This window comes from Amphiura filiformis, chromosome 3 (assembly GCF_039555335.1).
Source record: "Amphiura filiformis chromosome 3, Afil_fr2py, whole genome shotgun sequence".
Classification (NCBI taxonomy): Eukaryota; Metazoa; Echinodermata; class Ophiuroidea; order Amphilepidida; family Amphiuridae; genus Amphiura; species Amphiura filiformis.
In genome coordinates this window covers 27,279,805-27,300,563 of record NC_092630.1, presented here as the reverse complement: position 1 = coordinate 27,300,563, position 20,759 = coordinate 27,279,805, and the positions used below count along the sequence as shown (strand labels likewise).

The 20,759-nt window shown below is 35.7% G+C and overlaps 1 protein-coding gene across 1 annotated transcript; it reads left to right on the top strand.

The window, feature by feature from the left end:
• Positions 1-97: 97 nt before the first annotated feature.
• LOC140148297 (acyl-coenzyme A thioesterase 13-like) lies at positions 98-6,448 on the top strand. Its single transcript, XM_072170194.1, has 3 exons — positions 98-521; positions 3,829-4,025; positions 4,988-6,448. Exons 1-3 carry the CDS (start codon positions 438-440, stop codon positions 5,214-5,216), a joined length of 510 nt encoding a protein of 169 aa, XP_072026295.1. The 5' UTR covers positions 98-437; the 3' UTR covers positions 5,217-6,448.
• Positions 6,449-20,759: the final 14,311 nt, after the last annotated feature.

The following is a 20,759-nucleotide window of genomic DNA, read 5'->3' as shown; positions in this document are numbered from 1 at the left end:
TATTTGATACTTGTACTGTAAGTAAAATAATATTTACACTTGCTTACGTTTAAACTAAATTTCATTAACAGTACGTACAAATAGTCATTACCCGGTAACGAAAGCTCGTAGGCAATTTAAGGGAAACGTGAAAAATCTGATCTGGATGGGATGGATGGAGAATCAACTTCTACCAATTACATTTTGCAATCATGTTATAGATGATGATCTAAGAATAAATAGCGAAATAAATGAGAATAAGCTTGTACGCGTATACTTGCTGCTTTTGCAAAAATATTAAAAAGGAGGCAAAAATTAGTTAAGCTTACCTACATGTACTAATACACGTACATGCGTAGGCCCTACTACGTACCGTACTTGACTTTAATTTTAAATCAGATGTTCATCAAGTTGTGATCCGATTCACGCTCATATTTAGTTCCTGACTAGAAGTAGAAATGGCATCCTCAAGTGTATCCATGGCTAAGCATTTGATGCAATTTCTTGCAAAAACCAAGACATTTGACAGGCTTACGCAAAAGGTGAGGAAAGATAGAGGTTGATTATGATATATTTCTGGTTCTGGTTTGGTACATTTCAACACTCCAAGTGGGGAAAAGTGAACTGGTTGCGGTGTGTGTGCTTTTTATAGATTTTTTGCTTGAACAGCTGCTGTAGCTGAGCTTTGAATGCCATTGGTCAGATATACATGTAGTTATTGTTGCTTGAGAAGTCCAGCCAAGAATTTGCTCACCGATAGCGGGACCGATAGCTTCACATTCTAGGCTAGAGACCATTGCATTCAAAATCTAGTCGGATTCGCTGAAGCATGACCAGGCATGTAAAGCAATGGAATATTGTGCAATATTTTGGGTTCGGGAGTTATTTATTTATTTATTTATTTGGTTCTGTTGCCTGATCTGCTTGTTTCCCCATTTTTTTTTCTTTAAGGACCCCAATGGAAATAAGCCTCAATTTTATTGAGGCTTTTTGGGCTATCCTTGGTACTAAATCTGGTGTTTACTCCATAATCCATATATTTCGTTGCTATATCTGGTATTTCATGCAATTGACCACATCTTGTATACGTATTTATAATGTATATTTTTTTATCATATGTGCTGTAATATTTTTTATGTGAGTACTGAATAAATATGAATGAATGAATGAATGAAGTGAAGTAGTAAACACAGCCGATCACGACAGGCAATCGCATCAAAAATGTTGTTAAAATTACACTTCAGTAAAATTTTAGACTGTCCAAAGTATACAAATTTTGCTCAAAAGATTGACTCATCGAAAGAACTTTCATTGAAATTTCAACATCAACAGAATGAATAACCTCCGGTGCAAAAAACTGCACCGCTGTCCGACCGAAAAACAATAGCAACGCGCTCTAGCATCGAATGCGTAACTATTGTGTGCAAATTCGAAGCTAGAGTTCTCGAGTAAAGTTATTGCGTCTTCTGGTAGTGAGTTGCTTGAGAAGTCTAGCCAAGAATTTGCTCACCGATAGCTTCACATTCTAGGCTAGAGACCATTGCATTCAAAATTTAGTCGGATTTGCTGAAGCATGACACCGTGTAAAGCAATGGACGTTCAGAAGTAAACACAGCCGATCACGACAGGCGATCGCATCAAAAATGTTGCTAAAATTACACTTCAGCAAAATTTGAGACTGTCCAAAATAGGCAAATCTTGCTCAAAAGATACAGTTGACTCATCGAAATAACTTTCATCCAAATTTCAACATTAACAGAATAACCTCCGGTGCAAAAAATTACACCGCTGTCTAACCGAAAAATAATAGCAACGTACTCTAGCATTGAATGCGTAACTATCGTATGCAAATTCGAAGCTAGAGTTTTCGAGTAAGTAGCGAGTTCCACTCCGTAACGGATTGTGGTATGAAGGAATATTTGTAGCAGTCCTTGGATGGTTGTGGTTGAATAAATGACTTGATGTGTGAATTGCGGGTGAAGCACGTTACCGGGAGCAGCAGGGTTCGAACTGGGACGACTAGGTGACCTTCGTGTGCTTTTGGAATAGACTTAGATTGGCTTATTCCTCTAGTAGAGGGGTAGCCAAGGGGGGGGGGGGCAGCTGATATGTTATCATTGCTTAAAAACAAGTGTACAAGAAGAGTCCAAAACAGACATGCTTCTTTATCAATACGCAGGGGGTGTCTGAAATAAAGGCCTAATTAAAACCATTTTGTGGACCATTTTGAAACTATTGTACAATTGTTTCTTTATCCATATGCAGGGGGTGACCGAGGAGGGATGTGCCCCCTCAGTATTTGGAAAAAATCCATTTCATGGACCATTTTGAAACTATTGTATGGTACTGTTCGCGTTCTTTATCATTACTTTTAAACAATAAATCTTGTTATCCATATGCAGGGGTGTGTGAGAGGGGATGTGCCCCCTCACTATAAAAGAAAAAAAAGTATATAACTTTTTTTTTTTTTTGACAGCCATGGTGTTACTGTCTATGGTTTATTCCTGTACTTGAGTCCGGTGGGGAAGAAAACATACAAAATAACCACCGGACCCTTCACAAAACTTTCCTAACAGCAAATACTATAATTGTCATATATTATTTATATATTTATACATATAGGCCTACTATAATTATTACACATATTTTACTTAAATAATTAACAAAAAAGATTAACAAAGGATTTTTATTTAACCAATTAACCAGTGCAGAGACTTTGCCATAGTTGCCATTTTTTGAAAACTTGTTAAGCTCTAAATTACATGCTGCTTGATATTTCAGGATATTATAATAATGTTTAATTTCTTGTTTAAAAGCTTTTAAATCTGGGTATTGTTCCATCATCTTTGCTCTATAGATATGGAATTTTGCCATTGTCATTGTAAGGGTTAAAGTCAAATCAAATTTAGAACCAAATAGAATTGTCAAAGTAGACATTTCCAATTCCACATTAGTTTGTTCTTTTATCCATAATTTAATGGTATTCCAAAATATTTGGGAGACCTGACAATTTACAAAAAGATGCTTAATTGTTTCCGGATTACTCTTACAAAATGTACATAAATCATCCTCCCTTACATTAAATTTCAGCAACAGACTATTTGTTCCTAAAATCCTTTGGTTAATTCTATCTTGGAACCATCTATACTTCGAATCAACAGAAAACTTGAAATTTAAAAGACATAATTGTTTCCACTCCTCATTTTCTATACCAACATCTATTTTCCACTTATTACCCGATTGTTTCATTCTCTTAGCCCCTACAAAGACATCATAGAATAACTTACAACCTTTACGATATTTGAACAATAAGTCCATATTACTAGATCTAAAAGGTGAAACTAATTTTGTCCTTTTAACTTGCTAATATTGAAATTTGTCTGAATTGCTCTTATAATACCATTGTATTCAAGGAAGTTTGTTTTCACCTTATACATTTCTTCAAAATCATCTTTTGACATAAAAGTCCCATTTTCTGACAGTAAATCATTTATAAAGAGAACCCCCTTTTCCTTCCAATGAACATAATGAATTGAATTACCCCCATTTCATGGACCATTTTGAAACTATTGTATGGTACTGTTCGCGTTCTTTATCATTACTTTTAAACAATAAATCTTGTTATCCATATGCAGGGGTGTGTGAGAGGGGATGTGCCCCCTCACTATAAAAGAAAAAAAAGTATATAACTTGGCATAAAAAGTGAAGAGTACTTTTGCTATCATAACTTATTACAGCTGACATATGTTTCAGATCTATAAAAGTTATGTTCTCACCTTGCTCATATCATAGTCACATGTCCTCCCATTCTATTATAAATTATAATTCCTGCTCCTTGCCCTTTTATAGGTTTGTGTTGTTGATGGCAGACCAGGTCATGTCAAGTGTGAAATGATGGTGGAAGAAGAACATTGCAACCAGCAAGGGACACTACATGGAGGCATGACAGCTACATTGGTAGATAATATTACCACATTGGCAATAATGTCATCAAATGAAGATGGATCAGTGGAACTCCCAGGGGTCAGTGTGGATCTAAACATGAGGTAGGCGTAGGGTAATATAACTAATGAACATTAAAATTATGTAGTTACATGGTAATTGTTGTGTGTTAAGAATTTGTTAGGCAAATTAAAAAAATTATGTTTCTGCTTATATTATTTTTAATAAAAAGAATGTTATTCAGATTACTTGTTTGTATCAGGGTTTTCTTTACGCTTAAAAGTGGGTTTTTGCCCCTTCAGCTACCCACTTTACCCCCTCAAATGCTCTTTATGTATATGATGAACATCATGAAAGGGTAAAAATTTTTAGATTTGGGTTTCTTTACCCCTTCAGGAAAAAGCTTAGAGAAAACCCTGGTTTGTATTCTTCTGCAAATGAAAAATTGGTAGTTAATTGAATTAAAACCTGTATGTAAAAAAACCCAAATCATTGAAGCACAATCAAGATCACATATACTGTTACTTCAGTGTAAACTGAAATTGTGCATTATAGCTACATTATAGTCATTATAGTTACCCAACTGTTTGAATAAGGCAAAAAAAACAAGTTTGTTTCCTGTAGCGCGCGCATTTCGTTTTTGACGGCTTATGTGCGCATTTGAATTTTTTTTTCACTTACAAAGAAAAGAAAAAGAAGAGAAACCCGGAAAAATCACAAAAAAATAATATGAAACACTACTGGAGTAAACATTTACACATTACATAACAAATAAACAATATAAATATTCTTGAATATGAAGAAATATGGGGTTTTTTTTGTGTCGGAGAAACCCACTGTAAATTCCCATTCCAATTTGCAGCGAAAAGGGTATTTTTTCCATTTCAAGACATGGATTAAAAAACAAGGAAAAACAAAAAATGCATTTTGCATTTGACTTTTTGGACCTGCTACAGGAAACAAACATGTTTTTTGTTGGCCTAATTAGGCAAACTTTTGCCTGGTAGCTAAGACATATATATTTGGTATTTGAAACATACTTATAATTGTTTGTTTATTTACACAGTTATCTCAAGGCTGCACCAATGGGCCAAACCATTACAATAACAGCAGATATTCTCAGGAAAGGCAAAACTCTGGTATTCACAACGGCTCAAGTGTCAAATTCAAAAGGGGATATATTGGCTGTAGGACATCATGTAAAGCATATGGGTGGCAAACCAAAAGTTGAGATTCTTCACAGGGTCATGTTATGTTACTCAGCAAACAAAATGAATGTTTTTAATCACATTTAAATGTTGTGTTCACCAAACTGTTTTAAAACATTTTGAATCAAAAACCGTTTTCAAGAAAACGGTTTGTAAACGATTTATAATTAATAACAATTGCAAACATTTTGTTGCAACATTTGAAAATAGAAATACTGTATTCATTCCAATAAGCGCCAACAAAGTCATTTTGGGTGGGCGCTTATTTTTTACATCATTTTAGTTATCAATCACCGTCTGAAAGTATTTAGTTACTCACAGTTAGTGCGCCCTCACAAAAATATGTCTATATATTATATTGACACAATTTTTTTGAGGGCGCACTAACTGTGAATAAAGATGGCGACCGCCTGCAAAAAATACAAATTTGATTTTGAGACAGAATTACCTCAAACTTGACCTTTTAAATGCATTTGCCGGTGGTTATTGTGAAGTATTTTTAATATCTATACATCTGCCCACTATGAAATAGCGTCATAATTTAATTTTGGTGCACATTTTGGATAGTTTTGATGCTCAATTTCCCACATGCATGCATGTAAAGTCACTCGACAGGTAAGCTTACTGGAAGTATTTTGACAACATTGGATGGGCGGTTAATAATTTCATATTGTGTTTGTTGCAAAGTCGCTGGGTGGGCACTTATAGGGGCATGGGCGGTTATTGGAACGAATACGGTAGTCTTAAATGTTTAAAAATCCTTATCACCCAACATTAAATGTTTCCTATATGCACTCATTTGAAAACATTTTGTGTTTGCTGGGTACAGGAGTGTAATTTATAACCTGCCTGTGATTTTTAAACTTTAAATCCTCTTGAAGTGAGAGATAAATCAACTAAAGTTAATTTTTTATTTCTTCTGTGGTCTGGGCACACGATGGTGATCGGCGTAGAAGTGGTGAGGTCTCCTCCCCTTGTAGGCTCCAGCGACCAATGGATCACCCATCTTGTTGTCAAGGTTGTTGATCAGCCGATCAGCATGATTGTTTATCACTTCTGTGTTTACGCTTGTGTACGTTTGGCGCACAACCCAGACCACGGAAGAAATAAAAAGTTAACTTTAATTGTTAGTGTGAATTTTGATCAAATGCCCTCCGCCCTACCTCATTGATGATGTACAATATGCATGGTGCTGCTTGACATTTTAAAAATAAGAAAAGTGAAGTGCTTGTTACATGGAATCAGCAATGAATTTAAGGTTGTACTACACCCCTTGATAAATTTGTGACTATTTTTGCATTTTTCTCAAAAAATTATAACACAGGTAACAAATTAAGTATATTATAGGGCAAGAAATCCAGTTACTACACTGGAATTTCAGTGACTCAAGACAATGCACGTTATTTATGATAAGAAAAGAGGTACCGCTAGAACGTACCTCATTTCTTAACATATATAATGAACCACTTGTCTTGAAACACTGAAATTTCAGTGAAGTAATTGGATTCCTTGCCCCTATAATATGCATATTTTTTGTTACCAGTGTGTAGTTATTTTTTGAGGAAAATGCAAAAATTAGTCACAACATTTATCAGGGGGTGAAGTACCACTTTAAGGATGTTTATATTAGTGTAAAATCAATGACAGTTTAGCAAAAACTGTGCTGAGTGAAGTTTTTCATTTTTCATGTTAATTATCAAAGTAGTATTTAATGTGTTTTGGGCCCCAAAATGATACATGTAAAGAAATTAAAATAAGGTATTAGTGCAAAATGATTTATGCCTCGTACTCAAATATATTAAGGCCCCAGAAACAAATATGTTCGATCTTTGGATCGACCGTTGATGCTGCTTCGATGCTTGTTATGAATGAACTATCAACTAATTAATCGGAATTAACGCTAAATTCATATTGGTCAATATCGCTACAAGCACAAATTACTATTTTATTACAATTAGCAATAGTAAATTAATTAATTTCATAAATAATAAGGATTGACCAAACATCGATGGTTGATCGAAAGATCGAACTAATTTGTTTCTATTGCCTAAGTGATCAAAGTTGCCAGGGAGGTTGCCATGTTTAAGGGGTGGGGTATGAGCATTTGGACAGTATTTATTGTGGGACATTAGAGCACATCAGACATATCGAATTGCATTCTGAATACGAAGAATGTCCTTCTGATATCAAATATTTTTTATTTTTGGAAATTCGCAATGTAATACACATTTTATGGCAAATGATTGAAAATTGATATTTTTGATATTTAACAGTTCTCGAAGTAAACTTTATAAATCTGATGATATGTACTTACAATGTAAATTGATGTGGGTGGGATGAAAAGCCGATGATCAATTGAAAATTTTGACCTTTCGTTTTGAAGATATGGATTTTTCCCCCAAAACACCAAAATAAAAAGGTCTTTTTGGAAAAACATCCATATCTTCAATATGAAAGGTCAAAATTTTCAATTGATCGTCGGCTTTTCCTCCCAGCTACATACACTTTAAGAATATATCATTAGATTTATAAAATTTACTTCGAGGATTGTTATATATCAAAAATTTGAAAAATATCAAATTTTTATAATTTGTCATAAAATTTGTGTTATATCGTGAATTTCAAAAAATGAAAATTATTTGATATCAGAAAGACATTCTTCGTATTCAGAATGCAATTCGATATGTCAGATGTGCTGTCCAAACGTTCATACCCCTTCCCTTAAGGCGACAAAAAAATACCATTCTACATGCCCAACCAACCCAGATTTTACATTTGGGGATTTTTTTCATAGGGGTATGAAATTAAAAACAGCCATATTTTGTTGCCAAAGTGGATTGTCATAAAATTTTCAAAATAAGTTTGCAAACAAGTTTCACATTTTACAAGCTGTCGGTTTTCTTTTTGGTTTTTTTTTTGGTTTTTTAGCCGGGTCTTTTAGCCTCTTTCAGGAAAAAAAAACCCATCTTGACTGACCAACCCTTGTGAGTCCTTGTCAAGTCCATCCATCAGTAGAACAGGTGTTTTTGTCGCCTAAGGGCGACTTACTTTTTGTGGCAATTATTGAATTCTAATCTTAAATAACAACAAGATGCTTGAATAATGCTGTTTTATGAATTCAAGCAGTGATATTACCTACTCAACATAAATAATATTTATTTGAATTACTTGCAAAATACAAAAGAACACAAATAACAGCACACTTGTGACATTCTTTAATATACATGACAAAAGCAGGTAATTCAGGATGAGAGAATGGGCTTTAAGTCCAAACACAGAAGTGGCCATTCATCCTGCATATATGAATGCATATTTAAATAAAAACTATATTGTAGCTCAAATTTCTCTTTCCAAAAATTGTCATTTAAAGAATTATTTCATGATTCTATCATCCTCTTTTGTGTTCAATTTGCTGTAGAAGTGACGTAATTAATCGGATTAACTACCATATCAATCGATGAATACAATCACCCTGCACTACACGTTCACGAGGTACCTATGCATTGAATCATAGATGTCAAAGAAAGGCTGATCACTCGCACCTGTAAGATTAGTGTTTTTGAAAAGAGCGGTATTGTATTCAATCTATGTTTGCAGACATATAGCCTACAGGTGATTAGTGCAATCTGCTTGTAGTGCAGGGCTATCTATTAAAAAATTGTATTCATCTATTGCTATGATAGTTAATCCGATTATTATGTCACTTCTACGGTGAATACATATCCACAAAAAAAGGTGCTCACTACCAAAATTTCATTTGATTCACACATTTTTTACATGCATTGCATTGACCCATTGGCCACTGCTGTAATTTCTGTCTGTCAAGACAGAAATACAAATTTAACGATGTCTTTGTGAAACAACCATGCAAGAAAGGTTATGCACACCAACATTATGTATTCCTTGGTTTTCTGATGGGTATAAATATCTCAACTTTTTGGGAGTAAGTGAGGGGATGAGGCTGTGGATCATGAAATGCCCCTTTAAGACTAGTTTTGACTCTTCCAGTCAATAGGTAAATCTCAATGTTCTTTAAAAAGAGGAAGCCCTGCCAGAGCAGTTCTTCTGGGTGAACCAAACCTGCCTGGTACTGCCTGGTAATCAAATTAATCAGTAACAAGGTTATCTCTGATTTGACAGGTGCTAATTGATGTTTTAGTATTATTGCATCAATTAGAACCAGTCAAATTCTGAGGTAAGCTTGTCCCTGATTAATTTGATAACCAGACAGGTTTGGTTCACCCTAGAAGAAGCGCTCTGACGGGGCATTCTGTTTAAAAATGCACAAAAAGAATGTCTTGGTACAATATACAAAAATCTTACACAAATTTACACATGTTAAAGCCATATTATAACATTTCTTTAAAAATAGATTCGTATTTATTTTCCATAAAATGTTAGCTTTTTTGTCAGTTAATTTTGAGCCGAACAAGTGAGAAGCAAAGAAAATTGGAATTTACTAATAGCGCCAATGAATGTTACTCCGGCGGTTGTAATACAGTACGATCCTCTGGCGTGTGTGTATGTCCCGCACGCCGTGTACGTAGTACTGTGTTATGAACAACGCATACGCGTTCGACACATATTTCTATCGTAATAATATAACACCGGTTCCATCGGTTTATTCAAAATCACAGATTTTGACAAAATTACAGCACCTAAAGTCTTGATTTTTGCCGAGAATTGTTTACTAAAGTACATTACAATCGTGTAAAAACCTGAATAAATTTTTTTAAGGGCGTTCTTCTCAGCAAATGTTATAATATGGCTTTAACCTGTTATAGTAGTGCTTCATCACAGTGGTATTTCATCACAGTGTTATAGTAGTACATGTACTTCATTACATACAAGTACAGTAGGTCATCATTAACAAAAAAATGTCAGGGCCTTGGATTTTAGTTTGTGTTAATAGGGTTTTGTGTTGCAGACTTGCAGCTCTATGGAGTTTCTACTGTACTATGTTTCAATCATTTAAATTAATTAAAAAAGAAATGGTATTGTATATATTGGGCTATTCCATTTAAAATCCACATTCCCCCTGTGGAAGATTTGGGAAATACTTTCTACAGTGGGAGTATGAATTTCAAATGGAAGTAGCACATTAGGCAGCTCTGTTTGAATTTTCATACACCCTCTAAGAAAGGGGCTGCCTAATGTGTTAATTCCATTTGAAATTCATACTCCCCCTGTTGAAGCTATTTCCAAAATCTTCAACAGGGGGAGTGTGGATTTTAAATGGAATAGCCCATTGATGATTTGTGAAAATAATTTTGATTTAAAATAATGAAAATGATGATAAAATGATGTAAATCTCTAAGTGCTGTAAACATATATTACTTGATGTGTGTATGAAATTACAATATAAAAAATAAAATGGTATAATTGTTTTCCAATTTCATCTGATTGTGTCATTTACATTCCCATTATAACTTAACTTCCTACTATCTACAGTAAGCAGCTGAGTCTTGAATGCTCTGTAGCTCTTGTTGCTATCTGCTGTTGTGCTATATAGTATATAGCATATATACAACACCAAGATTTGCTTTGACATAGTTCATATTTCCAGTAATTAACACACAACAAAATCAACAGTCCAAGAGGCAACGCATGTGCAAGTCACAGTGGCGTGCGCAGCACATTGAAAGTGGGGGGGTTGCTCAGTTCCCCCGAATGGAGTCTGATTAGGAGCAAATTTTGATGTTTTTAACATTTTCCCCCCGAATCCCCCTTTGCGCATGCCACTGGCAAATCACACGAGAAACTAATAATACTAATAATACTAATAATGGCTAGCATGGGTCATCACATTGGGGGCAACCGACCATAATGGGGCACAAGCCGTTTTGGGGCAATTTTCCTATGTGATTTTTTTAAAATTTGAGATCGATGGGGGCACATGTTTTCTGAGCCCCAATGACGCTATACGCCACTGATCATGCGTGCCACCTTAATCTTGTTGCTATCTACAGTAGATAGCATCTTGTTGCTATCTACAGTAGATAACATCTTGTTGCTATCTACAGTAGATAACATCTTGTTGCTATCTACAGTAGATAGCATCTGTGTTGCTATCTACAGTAGATAACATCTTGTTGCTATCTACAGTAGATAGCATCTTGTTGCTATCTACAGTAGATAACATCTTGTTGCTATCTAGAGTAGATAACATCTTGTTGCTATCTAGAGTAGATAACATCTTGTTGCTCTCTACAGTAGATAGCATGTTGTTGCTATCTACAGTGGATAACATCTTGATGCTCTCTACAGTAGATAGCATCTTGTTGCTATCTACAGTAGACAACATATTGGTGCTATCTACAGTAGACAACATTGGTGCTATCTACAGTAGATAGCATCTTGTTGCTATCTACAGTAGATAACATCTTGTTGCTATATACAGTAGATAACATCTTGTTGCTATCTACAGTAGACAGCATCTTGTTGCTATCTACAGTAGACAACATATTGGTGCTATATACAGTAGATAGCATCTTGTTGCTATCTACAGTAGATAACATCTTGTTGCTATCTACAGTAGATAACATCTTGTTGCTATCTACAGTAGACAGCATCTTGTTGCTATCTACAGTAGACAACATATTGGTGCTATCTACAGTAGATAGCATCTTGTTGCTATCTACAGTAGACAGCATCTTGTTGCTATCTACAGTAGATAACATCTTGCTGCTATCTACAGTAGATAGCATCTTGTTGCTATCTACAGTAGATATCATCTTGTTGCTATCTACAGTAGATATCATCTTGTTGCTATCTACCGTAGATAGCATCTTGCTGCTCTCTACAGTAGATAACATCTTGTTGCTATCTATAGTAGATAACATCTTGTTGTTATCTACAGTAGATAACATCTTGTTGCTATCTACAGTAGATAGCATCTTGTTGCTATCTCCAGTAGCATCTTGTTGCTATCTACAGTAGATACCATCTTGTTGCTATCTCCAGTAGATACCATCTTGTTGCTATCTACAGTAGATAGCACCTTGTTGCTATCTACAGTAGATAGCATCTTGTTGCTATCTACAGTAGATAACATCTTGTTGCTATCTACAGTAGATATCTACAGTAGACAGCATCTTGTTGCTATCTACAGTAGATACCATCTTGTTGTTATCTACAGTAGATAGCGTCTTGCTATCTACAGTAGATAGCATCTTGTTGTTATCTACAGTAGATAGCATCTTGTTGTTATCTACAGTAGATAGCATCTTGTTGTTATCTACAGTAGATAACCTCTTGCTGCTATCTACAGTAGATAACATCTTGCTGCTCTCTACAGTAGATAACATGTTGCTATCTACAGTAGATAACATCTTGTTGCTATCTACAGTAGATAACATCTTGTTGCTATCTACAGTAGATAACATCTTGTTGCTATCTACAGTAGATAGCATCTTGTTGCTATCTACAGTAGATAACATCTTGTTGCTATCTACTGTAGATAGCATCTTGATGTTATCTACTGTAGATAGCAAATATCACGTTGTTGCTATCTACAGTAGATAGCATCTTGGTGCTATCTACAGTAGATAGCACATTGCTGCTACAGTAGATAGCATCTTGGTGCTATCTACAGTAGATAGCACATTGCTGCTATCTACAGTAGATACATCTTGTTGCTATCTACAGTAGATAACATCTTTGCTATCTACAGTAGATAGCATCTTGTTGCTATCTACAGTAGATAGCAGCTTGATGCTATATCTACTGTAGATAGCAACAAGATGCTATCTACTGTAGATAACAACAAGATGCTATCTACTGTAGATAGCACCAAGATGCTATCTACTGTAGATAGCAACAACATGTTGTCTACTGTAGATAGCAACAACATGTTGTCTACTGTAGATAGCAGATACCTACTGTAGATAACAACAATATGTTATCTACTAGATAACAGTAGATAACATATTGTTGTTATCTACAGTAGATAGCATCTTGTTGCTATCTACAGTAGATAGCACGTTGTTGCTATCTACAGTAGATAGCATCTTGTTGCTATCTCCAGTAGATAGCATCTACAGTAGACAACATCTTGTTGCTATCTACAGTAGATAGCATCTTGGTGCTATCTACAGTAGATAGCATCTTGTTGCTATCTACAGTAGATAGCATCTTGTTGCTATCTACAGTAGATAGCACGTGGATAATATCTACAGTAGATAGCATCTTGCTGCTCTCTACAGTAGATGCCATCTTACTGCTATCTACAGTAGATAACATCTTGTTGCTATCTACAGTAGATAGCATCTTGTTGCTATCTACAGTAGATAACATCTTGTTGCTATCTACAGTAGATAACATCTTGTTGTTATCTCCAGTAGATAACCCTTGTTGCTCTCTACAGTAGATACCATCTTGTTGCTATCTCCAGTAGATAGCATCTTGTTGCTATCTACAGTAGACAGCATCTTGTTGCTATCTACAGTAGATAACATCTTGTTGCTATCTACAGAAGATAACATCTTGTTGCTATCTACAGTAGATAGCATCTTGTTGCTATCTGAAGTAGATATCATGTTGTTAATATCTACAGTACAGTAGATAACATATTGTTGCTATCTACAGTATATAGCATCTTGTTGCTATCTACAGTAGGTAGCACGTTGTTGCTATCTACAGTAGATAGCATCTTGTTGCTATCTACAGTAGATAGCATCTTGTTGCTCTCTACAGTAGACAACATCTTGTTGCTATCTACAGTAGATAGCATATTGGTGCTATCTACAGTAGATAGCACGTTGTTGCTATCTACAGTAGATAATATCTTGTTGCTATCTACAGTAGATACCATCTTGGTGCTATCCACAGTAGATAACATCTTGTTGCTATCTACAGTAGATATCACGTTGTTGCTATCTACAGTAGATAGCATCTTGGTGCTATCTACAGTAGATAGCACATTGCTGCTATCTACAGTAGATAACATCTTGTTGCTATCTACAGTAGATAACATCTTGGTGCTATCTACAGTAGATAGCATCTTGTTGCTATCTACTGTAGATAACATCTTGTTGCTATCTACAGTAGGTAACATCTTGCTGCTCTCTACAGTAGATAACATCTTGTTGCTATCTATAGTAGATAACATCTTGCTGCTCTCTACAGTAGATAGCATCTTGTTGCTATCTGAAGTAGATAGCATGTTGTTAATATCTACAGTACAGTAGATAACATATTGTTGTTATCTACAGTAGATAGCATCTTGTTGCTATCTCCAGTAGATAGCATCTTCTTGTTATCTCCAGTAGATAGCATATTCCTGCTATCTACAGTAGACAACATGTTGTTGCTATCTACAGTAGACAACATCCTGTTGCTACCTACAGTAGATAGCATCTTGGTGCTATCTACAGTAGATAGCATCTTGTTGTTATCTACAGTAGATAGCATCTTGTTGCTATCTACAGTAGATAGCATGTGGTTAATATCTACAGTAGATAGCATCTTGTTGCTATCTACAGTAGATAGCACGTTGTTAATATCTACAGTAGATAACATATTGTTGTTATCTACAGTAGATACCATCTTGTTACTATATACAGTAGATAGCATCTCGTTGCTATCTACAGTAGATAGCATGTTGCTGCTATCTACAGTAGATAGCATCTTGTTGCTATCTACAGTAGATAGCACGTTGTTAATATCTACAGTAGATAAAATATTGTTGTTATCTACAGTAGACACCATCTTGTTACTATATACAGTAGATAGCATTTTGTTGCTATCTACAGAAGAAAGCATCCATATCTACAGTAGATAGCATGTTGCTGCTATCTACAGTAGATAGCATCTTGTTGCTATATACAGTAGATAGCACGTTGTTAATATCTACAGTAGATAACATATTGTTGTTATCTACAGTAGATACCATCTTGTTACTATATATAGTAGATAGCATTTTGTTGCTATCTACAGAAGGAAGCATCCTGCTGCTATCTACAGTAGATAACATCTTGTTGCTATCTACAGTAGATAACATCTTGTTGCTATCTACAATAGATAGCATCTTGTTGCTATATACAGTAGATAACATATTGTTGCTATCTACAGTAGATAACATCTTGCTGCTATCTACAGTAGATGACATCTTGTTGCTATCTACAGTAGACAGCATCTTGTTGCTATCTACAGTAGACACCATATTGTTGCTATCTACAGTAGACAGCATCTTGTTGCTATCTACAGTAGACAGCATCTTGTTGCTATCTACAGTAGATAACATCTTGCTGCTATCTACAGTAGATAACATCTTGTTGCTATCTACAGTAGACAGCATCTTGTTGCTATCTACAGTAGATAACATCTTGTTGCTATTTACAGTAGATAGCAAGTGGTTGCTGTCAGCAGTAGATAGCATCTTATTGTTATCTATATACAGTAGATAGCATCTTGTTGTTGTGTGCAGTTGATAGCATCTTGTTGCTATCTACAGTAGATAGCACCTTGTTGTTATCTACAGTAGGGGAGAGTGGGGTAATCCCGAACACCTTTTCGTTTAAGCCTACAACGTAAGATAAAATAAACCATAGCAATATTAATAGTGGGTAATATTTTAATTATTATCACGTTCTCATTAACTCAACCTTGATTAGTTAGTAGATATGATGAAACAAAGAAAATATAGGGGAACGCCGGATAATCCCGAACGCGGGGTAATCCCGAACGGAAAAGCTCATTGAAGAATCAATTTAGAGTGTTAAAATGAATTGAAGTTTTGATTATAACTTTTAATTTATTTCTAGAACCTTGGTGAAAAATTATTTCATATCCAGCTCATGATACATAACACTGTAGATCAATGCAGATAAAAAACATCACAATCATGACGATTACCCCGCACCCATGGTATCATGACTGTTTTCTATAGCCGTTCGGGATTATCCCACCACTCATGTATTACTTTTTCTTAATTGTACTGATAAGCTATTTATGTCAACACGATAATATGGTCACGTCATATCTTTAAGCAATCGTCCTCATGTCTATTTAATTGTACAATTCACCCTCTTCATCACTACAATATTTCCTACGCATCCGAAAACCGACCTGACGACAAAAAGTCAAAAGTGTCTAATTTCGTTTTTCATATTTGGTGAGAAGACCCCCAACTTCTTGACCCAAATGTGCCTTGTGTGAATGTATCTTTGTAGTAGCTTTTACTGCAGAATAGTGTGATAGCGTCACCTTTCTCAAGTTAGCTATAACAGCACCGTTCGGGATTACCCCGCGTTCGGGATTACCCGCCGTTCCCTATATAAGCTAGATAACATGTTATTGCTTTCTACAGTCTAGATATCATCTTGTTGATATCCAATGTTCCCAAATTTATGTTCCCCAAATTAAAATAATTGAGTGAAAATCTATCAATTGTGTACAAATTAATACAAAACAGAGTTTTGCACAATGGGTAAGTGGACTACGGAGAAGTCGACTGGATCACGCTTTCATGAGAACCACAATGGCGGTATCAATGCATGGAATTGTCAAGTTTTTAAATTACCAGTCATATTTAAGACCTGCAACCTCATGATTTCAGAAGGAAAACATTTTGCAAAAGCTTTCTCCATATTGATGGAGGAGAGGAAAAGGGGAGATGTGGTTGTTGATCGATCCATTCTCCTGTATTTAAAAACATTACCTTTTTTTACAGTCCAGAGGCATAATTTTCTGGCGGCTCCATAATTATAAAACCCTTATCGCCTCAGTAGCTTTCTTAGTCGTCGCACCGAAAATGCGTTGAATTTATTACACCAGGCTATATAAAAGTAAAACATGATTTATACAGCAGTTGACCTTTCTGTAAGCATTTCTAGAACGGCGTGAACATCGCGTCCTAAAATAGATGTTTCTGTTTGGGGGATTTCCCGCGTCACGTTATACAAATTATCATATTGAGATGACATTCAGCTACTTCAGTATTTCTATCAACATTCATCAGAGGACCTTATAACTTCGTACGAATCCAACGAGCCAAGTCATGGTCAGGATTTGGTCGGCCATCTTTGGGTAGCCGCTAGCACCAACCTGGGGTTTTGAGCGTTCAATTGTGCAAATAAAAGCCGCCTAACACCTACAGAAGATGCAAGGACGAGGGGGGGGGGGGCGGTTAATATAATAATATATACAATATAGATAATTCCGCAGGTAATCCCGTCGCATCTATTCATACATACTCCTTTTGTTCGCAAGTACATCAATGCATAGATACCGCGTGTAGTTAATCCGATTATTATATCACTTCAACAGATAATATGTGTGACAAAGGGAGCTGTATTGTGTTGTAAATTCAGTAATCATTCTTTTGTCCACCTGTGTTTTCGCGGAAGGTGTAAAACGGGTGATGGAATGCAGTTTAAAATTTCCGCCAAGGCCGAATCATTTCACATTTTGGGTGCATTGTAGCCGACGGCTACCCAACTAAAGGCTGCTAGTCAGGTGTAGGAATGCGTGGATTTGGATTCCTCTATAGGCCTATTATAACTTATAATGCATTCCAGGATCAATTAGATTAGACCATACCAGTGACCAGACGACGGTGGCCAAGCACACACCCGGCCCGGGGGCACTGCTCCTCGCACCAAAATTCTGGCTACGCTAGGGACCGTTCACAGACACTTGTTAAGGGGGCCTGATGTAAAAAAAAATAGGGGGGACTGAAAATTTATCCCTATGAACGGGGGGGGCTTAATATTACCTTAATTTTTCTCATAGAATATGAGTTAACACTATTTTCTATGGGATTGACGTTCATTTTTCATGGCCAAAGGGGGGGGGGGTGCTGAAAATAATTTTACGCCTGAAAGGGGGCCCTGAAAAAATGTGTGAATTTTTCTTTTTGCATCAGACCCCCTGTTACAAGCGCTTGTGAACGGTCCCCTACTGCCACGGGAGAAGTAGCGTAGCCAGGATTTTTATGTGAGAGGGAGAAAGCAAAATTTTCGTCCCCATTTGTAAAAATTGATGTATTTGATGTGTATAGTGAAAGTGCTACTGCTATACGAAAGGAGTTGTGGAGTACGCCAAATGTGCGTATTTATCCCCACAATATTTATATTGGTCTTCTTCGACATGCTGAGCTCTGGTTAATAAGATTCTAGTCATGGCTCCGTCAAGTGATAGATTTGATTAATGATATAATTATACTGCGCCAAAAAAGCATACTTAAACTGAGTAAAAATTAAAATTTAACATTATTTGGGTAAATTTATTTGTTTAGTAGATGCACTATCTAATCCTGCACATTATAACATCCCATTGAATCCAATGTGACTTCAAGAAGCAAAGTACAGTGAAGAAAAAACTGAAATAAAAACTTACTGCTTTAAACAAAGCTTCATTGCGGAAATTGTGCTATCTCAATTGTTGCACTTGTTGGGAATCTTTTTGCCTTGTATATGTATAGGCCTGTTTGTCACTTTCAAACTGGACCTTCGTCTAATCAATACGCTGGGGTGTCATATTGTACAGGATTAGAAAGTGCATCTTTTTGAAAAAATACATTTACCTAAATATGGTTCAGTTTAAAAAAAAACAAATTCCAAATGTAAGTATACTTTTTTGGCCCAGTATGTTCTTCTGTTTCATGGAAAGTCGTGAATGGCGAAAGTCATACCATTTTGCGTGTCATCAGCCAGTTGTCTTTGAACTTCAATAGTGGACTTTGTCAAATACAAATTTGGAACTTTGTCAATTTTATTACTTTCTGTCCACAAATTTGATGCATGTAGCCCCTTTTAAATGATCTATTTCTGTAAAAAATTATTACAGGAAAAAAAAAATCAAAGTGCATCTTATAAAAGGTAAACGTCTAAAGAATCTTAGTTTAGTAATCGTTTTATTCTGAGCCAAAGGCAAACCTTTGTTACTAGTGTTTGAATTTTTTACTACATTCAAGATCCATGCCTTTTATTTTAAATTCACCTCATTTTGAAAAGCTCATTATCAACAGATTTCGCTAAAATTTTGGATACGGGTTGCTAACGCATAAGAGAAATAATGTTGAATATGTAAAATAGGAATAATTTGTTCCTGCTTTCTTTTATGACTTCATGAACTTGGTGATTTTCAGTGCTCCACACTTTTCACAAAACTAGTTAAAATATGCTTCTTTTTTAATGTTGAGCTATATTTTGTATTTTTAACTACCAACATTATTTCTCTGAAACACAAGCCATAGGTAAAAAGTTTCCACAACCAAGCTACAGTAATGTTTAAAAAAATTACATTTCTTGTCACCTATACCACCAGAGTAGGTCACTGCATGTTATGTCATAAGTTTCTGGTAGATGTACAGTTTTGTCTATCGTAAATTCTATAAAATAAATTTCTCTTGCTCCCTGCCACAGATTGACAAAACAAAGAAGCGTTTTGCTTCGCCATAAAATACCCGTACTTAAATGTTCTTTTACCTTTCTTTGCAATGGTCGCATTTTTATCACTGCATTCATTGAAGATATTTTGATTAAGCTCACGAAAGTGTTTTAAATCATCTTCAAAATTTGGCCCGTATTCTTTAATTCGTCGCCACAACGTTTGATTGAAATGGCGGTACAATAAAACGTCAGCATGGTTCCATGCTCGTATTTTCTGACGCAGTTCATCTGATAGATTCCGTCTTGCATCACGAAAATTTTTGGGCACATACACAATATCCTCATAGCTCCAACAGAGTTCTTTTTTCAAAAGCAAAAGTGATTCATCAAAATATTCCATTATTAGCATTAAGTCAAATTCTTTACTTAAAGAATCAATTGTCTTATTTATTAGAGTCTCATTTTTAAATGAGTGGGCTTCTAAACCCAAGTCATATGACTGACTGTTTTGTGAATAATGCCATCTTCTGCCCATTACTTTTTCATATTCCATCTTACGTAATTTATTGCGATAATAATCGGGCTTTTTAAAGAAATGTTCAATCCACTGTTTTTTAGGTATGTTCGAAATATTCGTGATAGCCTCTTGAAACAGAAACTGATCAAAGGCGGATTCCCATTGTGTACTTGGTTCCCGCAGAATAGAAATATACTTTGTACTAGTCTTCATGAATCTGTCCATTGCAGTTCTGTTGTAGCGTACATGGATAGTCAACATGTCGTAGTTGGTATACTTGTCGTAATCACCGTCAGACACATTTATAGGCGGTAGAAAGAACTTTTGTGGACTCTCTTCCGCATTCACAGGGAGAAAATAGAAGTGACCGTTTCGGGAAGAATTTCTGTTGAACACGAAGGAGGAGTTATGAAAGAAACCGAATGTGTGGATGATTGTCTGCAGAGTTGAGCCTCCTGTCTTGTGTGTTTTGATGAATGCAACTTGTTCAGATGGAGCACATCTGGCCTGAATGGGCTGAGCATACTGAAGGTGTTGCTGTTCTAACCAGTCTGTCGTGAAGAAATGAGAAAAATTGGACAAAGTGGTATGCAAAATGAAGGGGCAAATCTTCCCGTCATATTGGTGGCATCGGTATCAATGTAGGTTACATGCTTTTAAAGGTAGCAGCTAAAAAGTGGTACATCAGGCAACCTTCACAAATAGTGAATTTCGGGGGGGGCAAAATCGACGAATTTTGCGAAAAATTGACGCAACAAGTGGTAATTTACGTAATTTTGC